The following is a 12,226-nucleotide window of genomic DNA, read 5'->3' on the forward strand; positions in this document are numbered from 1 at the left end:
ACTCATTCCCAAAGCTCTCCAAGAAACCATTCTACTCTAGCACTTCAGCACTGTGATTTTTAGGCCCCATTAGAACATTGGTTATGATAACTCAGGATTTGGGAATTAGCTGATAATTCAAGATATCCAAATCAGTTTTGTCTTGAACATATGGAGAGGAGAGATTGCAAACACCACTTAAGATGCGTAGAAGGTAAGCTAACTAGAAACACTTAGTAAATATGAAAGAGCAACACTAATCCTCTAACATCGCTATGTCAGTTAAACAACCAGAGATAGTGAGAAAATGCACCTTGACACATTCTCCCATTAAAAAAAAGCTTACAACATCGTAAAAAAAGTTACATTAAAAGCCTAGAGATTTCCACAAGAGTCCTCTTGTGGAGTCCTCTTGTAGATTGGTTCTACTCTATGCAGAAGGTTAAAAAGCAGAGGGAACACATACTTAGTCAGCTATTAAATTCATACAGCTGCAGAACTGCTTAATTCTAGTTTCTGACAGACCAATCAACCCAGAGAAATTCTGTGGGACATTTTCTAGCTTCAACCAGATGTAAAACATCTTTTTTTTCCCTTAACTCCCCTGTGAAGTTAAGGGAAATGTATTCTTTTATGTGACTGATGAGAAGGCTTGGAGCAATCAAGCTCCAGTTGCAAGAATGATTCTCTAATTATTATGAAAAAGGAAAGAATCTTTAAAAAATTGTTTAACAAAGTAGTAGTAAGTCAGTATTATGGGAACCACAAAAGTAAGGCCACAGATACCTGTATCTCTCTGTTTTCCAAATACAGGATCACAATATACCCTGTCACTCTGAAGAAGTTAGTTCTCTACTATCCTCATTAAGTTAACACTGCAGATGAATAAATCCTATTGCTTTAGGCTGGCTCCACACCAAGAAAGGAAGACTGCTTACTCTTAAAACCCCCAGACAAACTTGCATCAACAAGGAACTCCTCCAATGAAAGCAAAAGATCAGATACAAAAGTATCTTGAAGAAGAAAGGACTATTTAGTTCTTGCCCTTCAATACAAAAGAAAAATCTGAATTCTTTCTACAGATGTGCAGTATTAACCATGTCAATCAAGAGGATTAGTATCCATAACTGATCTATACATCAGACACCAGCTTCGTCTTTTTCCCCTAAAAACACACCATCATGCTTTAATATCAGCAAAACCTGCATTTCATGGGTAGCGTCTCATTAAAAAAAAATTGTTTAACACTTGATTACACATCCTTATATTTTCATGGTCTCTTGTGCTTAACAGAAATAAGCACATCAGTATGCTGCAGAGAATCCCATCTTCAAAGCCAACAGATACTTCCCTCATCATCCATCTGAAGCCATGCTTCTATTGTTACACACACAACAAAAAGTAGATCTGGATAACATTCTGTGATCATCTATTGATATAAGCCTTCGCACATGTGAAGATCATCAGCAATTTTAAGAGAAATAGTGTTTGTTTTCAGTCATTTTCCTCTAACATATGAGAACTCTTACAAACGAGACAGCAAATTTTAGCTGGAATTCAGGGAACACTGAATTTTTCCTTTCTATTTGTATGTAATATGATCTATTCTGTCCTATAGCACGGACAAGGCATTAGCCCACATCTGCTAAATACCAGCTGCCTAAAATCGGCTCTTGTCAGAAATGACCGCTATTACAACTTAAAATATGAAAGGAAAAGTAACTTTGAAAACAGTGTGTTTGGGTTTTTTAAAAGTGTTCCCCAGCCTTCCCACCCCAGTTTCCACTTACAGAAAGAAGAGGTATTTAGTAACCTTTTCTTAGCACTCCTAAGGGTCCTTGCATTCCTTCAGGTCCAAGTACCCCCACTTCATCCAAACTAACTATCACAGTGCCAGAAAACACTAACAGAAAAAACAGAGCCACAGATAAGGGAGAACAGTCATTAATGAATTCTGAAAAGTGAAAAGCAGGATGAAACAAAAATACCAGGCCAACTCATTCACCACTCACAGCTCAAACCTATTAGTATTACTTCCTGAAAAAGTGGTAATCTAACACTTAAGCTACACAGTCCTGTGTGTACTTAAACCTACAGGTCTAGGTAACACCAATATTCTTTCATTTATAATTCTACATAGTACACTCAAATCAAAACAGCTTTTCACACAAAGAGCTGTATATTTTCCACATCCATACAATTAACTTTCTATGCAGATTAGCAAACACCTGGGGTTATGAAATATCCTATTTGTTCCTCAAAAACAAACAAAAAACCTCTAAAACCCTTCTAACCTAACATTTTTGAAGACTTATCTGATTACTAGACTCTGTTCCTTATGTACTTATATTAGCTCGATGTGTATTTCTAGACTAAGAAAAACAGCAATTTGAGCAATAGTAAAAGCTTTGTACAATAGAAAATGTATTCTGTCTCTAGTTTTCCTAATTAGCTTCCTCTGAAAATTCCCAGTGGTAGACAGAAGAGCTGATTACAATTCCAGGCTGAGTGATGACTGGAGTAACTTAGTAGCCACAAGACACTAGAGGACTGTTGCAGATGCCCCTCTGAAGGGGAGACAATCCTTGGCTCAAACTGAGCTTGCTCACATCAACCAGTTTTCCAGAATATTAACTTAGTCTGAATGCACACGGGCAGATGACAGCAGGGGAGATAAAAGCCCCTCTCTAGCGCAACACACAAGATGTAACCTTCAAAGCACCTACATAAGCAGTACCAGGCTTGCTCTTGTCTTCCCAGCAGTACCTGCGTAACTTATTGTCTTTTAGTACAGCTGAAGCACACACAATACCAATGCTTTGGAGCATTTGGAGTTTCAGGTAACTTTTGTTTTAGTCTGAAAAGCTGACAATATCTTTAGGCCCGTTCTTTGGGAATAATCAGTATGACACCACTGACAAGGCACAGACATCCCTTCTTCTGCAAGAGACTCAGGATCTCAAAAGCAACACCTTCCAAGTTTCTCAGAGCTTCACAGGCAGGGTCTCCTGTAATTGTGCTTGAGAGTTTGAAATATAGATTTACATAAAAAACTTACAGGGTGCATATGCTGAAGAAATTCTGTAGGTGAAGGTAACCCTTTCTGTGTAAGTCGTAATGCATGCAAATCTTTCTGACAAGTCCAATAGAGAGGACACTACTGGAACCATACTCTTTGCTCAAAGACAAATGTGCTGATAAAAACTATTTCTTTTTAATAGCCTTCTGCTCATCTTGCTCTCCCCTACACAGTCTGAGTTCTCTATGGTTATTAGAAAAAGTTTTAGACAATAACCCAAAAAAACCCTGCTATTTCTAGCATATGGCTAAGTCCAATGACCAGGTCAGAGCTTTACTTATTAGGAGATCCATGATTCCCAGATAATATCAGATCTACAGATGTATCAGTATTTAAATACAATGGATAATGATGCCTGTCAAAGATTTCCTTATTTTTTTTTAACTCTAAGATGTGTGGGAAGGAAATGTGCCAATTAAGAATGAAGATCAGGAAAGTAATTGGATAAATCTAATATTCTCATGGTTAACAGATCTTCCTTACAGAACCCTCACAGCAATGTTACCCTACAGAATAGCTAAAATAAACTAACAACAAAATAACCAAGTTTTCTAGGTCCTCACTCTTCACTGCTGGAATATAAAACATAACTGTATATCAAGCTTCCTTGCAGGTACCAAGACTATTTGGGAAGTCTAGACACTGACTATGGATGACAAATTACACTGTGAAACTATGCTTGTTTTTTAAGAATGCTACAAGACACCATGGTGGCACAAACAGGTACATCCCAGCAGTGAAGCATACAAAGGTATACCTGAACAAATGGAAAAGCAAGGAAAGGCAGCTTCTGCTTACACTTTTAGGCATACCTTATCAAGAGACACCAGCATTGAGGGTTCTTACACAGGAGTATCCATTTGCTGTTATTCACACATCTGTGTATAACCCAGGACTGTCACTCCTAGCGCGCGAGTTCTGTAGAACACACTCACAGTGTAGTTTCTTTTACATCAACAAGACTGCTTTACAGCAAAGTACTACCCACAGCTTCAGAACTGGGTCCCTCCAGTGTTGTCCCTCCACTACTGTTAAATACAATCCCATGTGATAAGCAACTGATAGAGATATCAGCTCTTCTTTTTACAGCATTTATGGGGAGGAACACACACAACTTTCCTTGGCTGTAATACCGCCTCTCTCATTAGAGATTTTCCAGCCAGGAGCTCTCTGGTCATACAATTTCCTTTCTTCAGGTACCCTGCTCACTGCTCCCACAACTCAAAATTCTACAAGACACCAATGAAAGAAATTTTTCCAGGTTAAGAGCTGCACAATAAGACTTTATGGTGTTCCAATTTAATTAAACAGAAACCGAGTCCAAGAATTACACTCAAAGTAAATCTCATGCTCAAAATATTCTCATTTCAAAAAGCTTTATTAGGAAAAGAAAAAACAAGTGAGTATATGTATGCATGTGGTACAGTCTACAAGGGATAGACATTTGCAGATTATTATGCTAAATTTCGAGAATTCAGCTGAATCAAGCTAGTCTTTTCTATTCCCAGGAGTTCCCTGAAGAGAACAGAAGTGATTGATTTTTTTCCCCTGAAGTGTATGATTTAGAAAAAAATTTATCTCAAAACCAAGCAAAGACAGTTGTTCGATCATATCTCACCTACTGCTGCATACCAAGGAGCAGAAGTGGGAGGGAAAAGTCACACAGGGACTGCACAAAGGGGGAAGTGTATCAATATTTAAAAGCTCTAAGCTCAACTTGGATCTTGTAAAAACTCATTTTTAGAATTAATAGATTTCAAAGGTGGAATATATTAAATATAATGCTACAGAATTTCAATGTGAGAACCTTCGATTTTAGGCTCAGTTGAACAGAAGCCAAAATTTCTGTTAGAGGTGCAACACAAAATAAATATTACTATGGAGATCCCATACTGAAAAATTGGCAATAAAAGTACTTAAAGATACCTTAGAATGAAAGAACTAGAGGCAATTATTAACAAAACATAAGTTTTGCATTTAAACATATATAAAATCCAATTCTACATTAAAAATGGCAGTAAGAGTACTTTGGAGAAAACCCATAGACTTACTTGAGATGGAAAGCAAGAGTAATACAAAGCATTTTTGATGCACCAGTTCAGAAGCTCCACAAGTTTATACTTAGGCTTTAGAAAAATATAGGCTATCTGAACTAAAGTATCAGTCACCTTCAATATTCATGATGTATCATACGACATTTTCTTCACTTGAAAGGCCAGCAACTATATATATATCAATAAGAGGTTTCTTTTCTCATCTGATATGCCATGGCTCTCCATTTCCTTTTTTTTTTTTTTTTTTTTTTCCATAGAACCATAGAAAAGTTAGAGTTGAAACAGACCTTAAAGATAATCTAACTCCAAATCCCTACCATGAGCAGGGACACCTTCCACTTGACCAGGTTGCTCAAAGCCCCATCCAGCCTGGTCTTGAACACCTCCAGGGAGAGGGAGTCCACAGTCTCCCTGGGCAACTTTTTCCAGTGTCTCATCACCCTCACAGTAAAGAATTCCTGGCTAACATCTAATCTAAACCTGCCCTCTTGCACCTTAAGGCCATTCTCCTTTGTCCTATCACTACATGCCCTTGTAAACAGTTCCTCTCCAGCTCCCTTGTAGGTCTCCTTTGGATACTCTGCAAGGTGCTATAAAGTCTCTCCAAATCCTTCTCTTCTCCAGGCTGAACAGCACCAAATCTCTCAGCCTGTCTTCTTAGCAGAGGTGCTTCAGACATCTGGTCAACTTAGTGGTGCTCCTCTGGACTCATTCCAGGAGGTCCATGTGTTTCTTGCATTGGGAGCCCCAGAGCTGAACACAGCACTCCAGGTCAGGTCTCACGAGAGCAGAGTAGAGGGGGAGAATCCTCTCCCTCAACCGGACAGCTGTGATTCTTTGGATGCAACCCAGGATGCCTTTGGCTTTCTCGGCTGTGAGTGCACATTGCTGGGTCATACAGAGCTTTTTGTCCAAACAGCCCCAAGTCTTTTTCCTCAAGGCTGCTCTCAATCCATTCTCCTCCCAGCCTGGACTTGTGCTTGAGAGTGCCCCAACCCAAGTTTAGCATTTGGCCTTGTTGAACTTGATGAAGTTCACACAGGCCCACCTCTCAAGCCTGTCCAGATCCCTCTGGATGGCATTCCCTCCCTCCAGTGTGCTGACTGCACCACACAGCTTGGTGCCACAGGCAAACACGCTGGGGGTGCAAGTTCATGTTCTGAAAGCTGCCACTGGTTTTTATGCTTACTGACAAATCTCCAATACTGTTTACAGCTGGATTCTGTAACCAAAGTTTTCTACACGCAAAGTTATTGGAATCACATCAAGGCAACTGGGAAATAACACTTTAGCCACTGAGAATTTTGGCACAGTAGTATTACCCTCTTCAACCAGATTTGCAGATATCCAGTAACTCCTCTGGTACTCCAAGATACAGGCTTTGCATCTCCCACCCAATCCCAACCTGCCAATTCTAAATGCAAATGTCAGATGCTGCCTGTTACAGGTACTTTCATCTGTCCCACAAATATCTCTAATAGAAATCAGATACTGAAGTGATATCCAATACTGATATGGACATTGAAACAGATAAAATGGAAAGATACCTCCTGAGAAGATCCATGTACAAATATATGGTTTTTCTATTTAATTTCGGTATATATATGCAAAGCATGGCAACCATTTGCAGAACATTTTTTATTTCAGATCTCACAAGCTACTGTACATAGACAAGCTCACAAATCCAAGTGTGGTTAGAACTGTTCCATGCAATACTGGAGATAGAAAAAAATCAAAAAACAAGTTTTCTTCAAACATTACTCCTATATCTATACCTTAAAACTTAACTGCATTCCTGATGGCATGCTGCAGTTTTTCCAGTTTGCAGCAGAATCAAACCCATGCACCTAGGAAGTTGCTCATTCTGAGACTTCAGACTGATTTGCACAGTTTGTGACTGAAGACCTCTGGAGTACACTTTACACAGTACACCTGTGTTTCAGCATAAACTGTTTATCTTGCTACCTCTAAGGGTAAGCAAAAGAAATTCAATGTGAAAGCCTGAAAACTTTCCATCTTGTTAGCAACACCTCCTTCTGTCAAGAATTACATCAGAATTTGCTTACTTACATCTAGTGAATCTTCATTGACCAGGATGAGAGACATACTCTGTGAAATGAGTCTGCAAGAGTACCCTGCAGGGGAGAAAAAAAAAGACAATAAAACACAAAGACTTACTTTTTAGAAGGCTATCTAAGGTTCAAGTTCAACCTTAAGATAAGCATCTATAGGTCAAATGACAATTTCTTTTTTGAGCAGTTACTCCTATCAGGCAGACTGCCAGAACTTTTGGTGTATAGGACACACTCCAACATGACAGATTTACTAGAAACATGGGCTGTAATCTATCTGCATTTTCAAATACGTCACTTGAGAGGTTTTAATTAAACAAAACACTGTGGGAACTGAATGCAGTAAATACAGCCCATAGCCCTACATTCATTTCTTTTTTTAAGTCTATATGAAGGCAGGTTTTCCTTCAGCACATTACAGGAACAGATTCAAATGCACAATTGCATTTATGCCAGATGACTGGAAGTGCACACGTTTTCAGTTGATGCTACTCAGTTTCCCTAGCCCACACAAAGCTTACATGAGCATTTTTTACTCCTGAGTGCTCAGTGTGGAAGGTTCTGAGCTTCATCAAGAAGTACAGATCAATGACGCTCACAGAGCCCCTACCAACTCCTATAGACACGAAGTAATTGGACTACATTATTCTTAGTGTGGGACTGGGACATGAAAGAACAAGAGCACCCAAAAGGCAGTTCTGTACATTTCCCAGGACACCAAAACTCAAAAACTCTCATTTTTATAAAAGTTTAATAATTTACAAATAAACAGGTTAATTCTGTTCATATTAATGGCAAGAGACAAATGCAAACTTGCATCAGACTGACCCCACCACATTATCCTAAAAGCTCATGCAAGTTTTCCTTGGGACTGGCACAGTTTCATAAAATAGCAGAGAATTAATTTATTTGAAGCACACACCTTTTATTGCTCATCTATGCTACATGGGAAAAGGAAACTCAATACAAGTATTTTTTATTTCTGTTTTTTTAATAGAAATTAATTACAGCAGCTTAAAAAATTGCTATCAAATAAAATGGGGTCTTGGGAAGTCTCTTACTTTTCTTAAATGGAGACTGGAAAGTATTGCAGTATAAGAGTCATGTCCCAGTAAAGAACAACTGCAAGGCTGACAGGTTCAAAAGCTGAACACCACAATCACCGTAAAAAGATGAAGTGCCTCTTTCCATATCTTACAATAGCAAGAGAACCACTGAGGCATGAAATCATCTGTGGGATTCTTGGTTCCTTAGAAAGGCCATATTGGGTCATCAATTGCAATGCAAATCATTTCCTCAGGCTACAGAGATTTTATAATTGGGCTAGTTTTGTAGGTATAATCCAGGGTTAACATGTCTGCATGTGTGACTTGTGTAAGGAAAGTAAATCCCTCTCCTTCCTTTGAGGAAGACATCTTGTATCATAGCCAGGCACTCTCAGGCAGCAGGTTTGATTATCTGCAGAAGTTCAGTTTCTCCTCCATTTCACAGCTATGTGGACTGTGAATATCAAGTGCAACCTTGCTAATACATGTTAACAAGCCTAGGTTTAATTTCTGCTTCAGAGAACAACACAGAATGACACAGAACTCCTACCTGTTGGGAAAAGGATAAAATATGTTCTAATGATGCGCAGCCTACAACATGAAAGCTTTGCAGACAGCCTCTGATTCTGCCTGTGATCAAATCCTGGATGGTAGTACAGAACTAAGCAGCAAACCTCCAACAGCCACAGACAAAACACTGACTTTTTTCTCAAGTCAGTTTGCCATTTAAAAAAAAAAAAAAAAAAACCTTTCTTATTTTTATTGAGAAAAAGAGAATATTACAAATTTAAGTACTTCCCTCCATAACAGGGTTATTCTTTCCCTTGGCTAAAGCAGTCTTGTGCAGTAGGCTGTTACAAATTCAGCATAACTAATTCAAAAGGATTTTCTAGTAGCATTTTATTAGAACAGCAGCTGCAATAGTGACCTGTAATTTCTAAACCATTGCTCACTGCTTCACTTTACCTCTTCCAAAATGAGCAAGATGCCATTCTAGAAGTCAAGCTGGAAGAAAAAAAAATGCTGTGGAAAACAGTTGCTCTGCCATGTATCTTGGAAATCATTGACTCAAAAGAACTTATCCTGCAACTGAAGCCATTTTGCATCTTGCCATCACATTAAACAAAGATCAAGAGTGGAACAGAAGAATGTAAGTCAACACTAACAAGGGTTTATAGAGGATCTATACATTATGTACAATCTCAGGACTAAGATGATGTTAAAATCTAGCACTACTATAAAGCAAAGTAGCTGGCAACTGTAGGAGTACAAGTAGTAACTTTAAAGCATTAGTAGAAATGTCTTGAGCTTTATAATAGTTTTGTAATAGTTATTACTGGCAATACTAACATGGCAAGCAAAAATGCATTCTAAGATAAGTATTTTTGTCAATGCTTCTGAGTAAAATAAGATCAACTGCTGGTTCAAAGCCAGGTATAAAATGTCAACCCACACCTGTAAGCTGATATCTAGCTCTTTTAAATTAAAAGTCTGACTAAAAGTCCATGAAGCAGATGAATCAGGTACTTCTGGGACTTATTTTCCTTTAAGTGTCCTGGGAGAAAGATTACTTGAACCAGAGTTCAAGATCATAGCCCACAGGCACATTCATGCTGCAGGCATACAAAATCCAGCATCTGAGGGAAGAATGATTATCCTCTGTGTTTAGAGAGGGCACAAATGCCCTGTTCAAACTTTGCACAGAGATACAGGCAAGTGTGCTGGCATGGCTTGTCTCCTGAACTGAAACAAAGCACAGCTCACCAAGAAGTGTTCTTTTCTCTGAGCTGGAAAGATAGGGGTTTGATGGATGTACTGTCAGATGGGTAAGGAATCAGCTGGATGCCTGCATCCAGAGAGTTACAGTCAATGGTTCCACAGTCACATGAAAACCAGTAATGAGTAATGTCCCTCAGGCCAGTCCTGAGCTATCTACACCAGAGACAGACAGGGATCAAGTACACCCTCAATAAACCTTGAGAATGCATGAAGCTGAATGGTGCACCTAAGTAACACTGGAGAGAAGTGATGCCAGCCAGAGGGACTTCGATCCACTTGAGGAGCAGGCCTGTGACAATCTAATCAAGTTCCACAGGGCCAAGTGCAAGATCCTCCACCTGTACTGCAACAGCCATAAATATCCATCAGGACAGATTAGGGGATGAACAGACTGAAAGCAGCCCTACTGAGAAGCACCTAAGTGATGAAAAGGTGAATGACTCCATCTGGAATATCGTATCTAGCCCTGGGGCCCCCAGCACAAGATAGACATGAAGCTGTTAGAATGAGCACAGAAGAGGGCCACAAAAGCAATCAGAGGGCTGGAACACCTCTCCTCTGAAAACGGACTGAGAGTTTGGGTTGTTTAACTGGGAGAAAAAGAAGGTTCTGGAGAGACCTTTCAACATACAAGGGGAAATTACAATCAAGACTGAGAAAGACTTTTTACCAAGGCCTGTAATGGCAAGTCAAGGGCCAGTCATTTCAAATTGGAAGAGGGTAGGTTTAGACTGGACATAAGGAAGATGTTTATTATGATGGGGGTAACAAGACTGGAATGGGTTGCCCAGAGAATTTATGGATGCTCCATCCCTGGAAGTGTTCAAGGTCATGCTGGGTGGAGCTTTAAGCAACCTGATTTATGAACGATGTCCCTGTCAGGGAAGGAGCAGGAGGACTGTATCTTCAAAAGGGCCTTTTCAACCTCAAACCCAAACAACTGTAAGGCAGTGCTTGCAGGCAGCTATCAATGCACACCCCAGGTAAGGGCATTCAGCTCAACTATAGGGACTGATTCATGGTTCAGGGAGGGACACACTTGAGTTATACTCCCATTCCCAGAAAACAAATCTCTTCCTAGGGAAGTTATTGGCTGGAAATACAGCAGTTCTGGTGTTCTGTGAGTGTGCTGAGCACCAGGATGGTGGCAAATAGAAATCTATCATGGGTGGTTTTGTCTCACTAAAAGGCAAAGATGACCCAGAGTCTGTAGACTGTTTGATGAAAAGGATGAAGCTGCAAGAACACAGTTAAGCCTCCTAGAGTTGTTTGCAGGTCATGCTTAAAGATGCTTCTGTACCTAGAAGTCCCATTTTCAAGAGCTAGAGTTCAAATGACTGATCAGTATTAAAGCTTATCATGAACACTCTCCTCACTTGCAGAACTAAAACAAAACATATGCAAATTCTGAAAACCAAAGAATAGAGAGGAAGCTGGAAGAACAAAGTACTCCAGCTCCTTGACAAAGCTGCCAAGAGCTGAAATATCCCTCAATACACATGCACCTCCATACAGCAAGCAAGAGTCAATAAGCATAACACAATGAGAAAGTGAAAACACTTTTTACTCCCCAGATAGCATATTTATACCTGAAACATATAGTGCACACATGGATTGGGTTTTAAGTTGAAGGTTTATTACAGTTTTATTGGGTTACACACAAAAACTGGAAGAGTGCCACATGTTTATACTTTCAAGCTTCATGTTCAAGCCAACTTGAACATGAAGCTAATTAAGTTAGTGTTTTACTACCAAACTGTACCTTAAACTAAGGGATAATTTAGAAGTTTTAAGTGAGATTATTCTTCTTCTCAAGTTGCTATAATAAAAGAAACAAGAAACTAACAGTTTTAGAGAAAGCTGGATGTTAGTCTCCTTCACAGTCTTCAGAATAGGCTCATTTACTGGTGTTCAAGTAGCTGTTGTTGGTTAATATATCAACTTATTTCAGGTTCTTACATCTAAATGTGTAGCTACATTTTTTTAATTAGTCAAAAGATGGCGTTTCCCTTCTGAAGTTATCTACTGCTTGTAAAGAAAGGAAAATCTGCAGATCATGATTCAAACCAGATAACTAACCTTTAAACAAGTTGTCTACCTAGGCCATCCACTGTATTTCTACTACAGCTGTATCAGTTAAGCAAGTTATTCCACCTCTTGGTACCACCTTCAACATACAAAGATACATGAAATTTAATTTGAAGCACACAAAAATTC

General features: G+C 39.2%; 1 protein-coding gene across 1 annotated transcript in view; it reads right to left on the bottom strand.

The window, feature by feature from the left end:
* The window catches only part of ATP8A2 (ATPase phospholipid transporting 8A2), a 275,860-nt gene that overhangs the window by 209,341 nt on the left and 54,293 nt on the right, over positions 1-12,226 (bottom strand). The window contains exon 24 of the mRNA XM_053935453.1: positions 7,183-7,247. Within this exon, the coding sequence (XP_053791428.1) occupies positions 7,183-7,247 (65 nt within the window). The remainder of the gene's footprint in view (positions 1-7,182; positions 7,248-12,226) is intronic.

Source organism: Vidua chalybeata, chromosome 2 (genome assembly GCF_026979565.1).
Source record: "Vidua chalybeata isolate OUT-0048 chromosome 2, bVidCha1 merged haplotype, whole genome shotgun sequence".
Classification (NCBI taxonomy): Eukaryota; Metazoa; Chordata; class Aves; order Passeriformes; family Viduidae; genus Vidua; species Vidua chalybeata.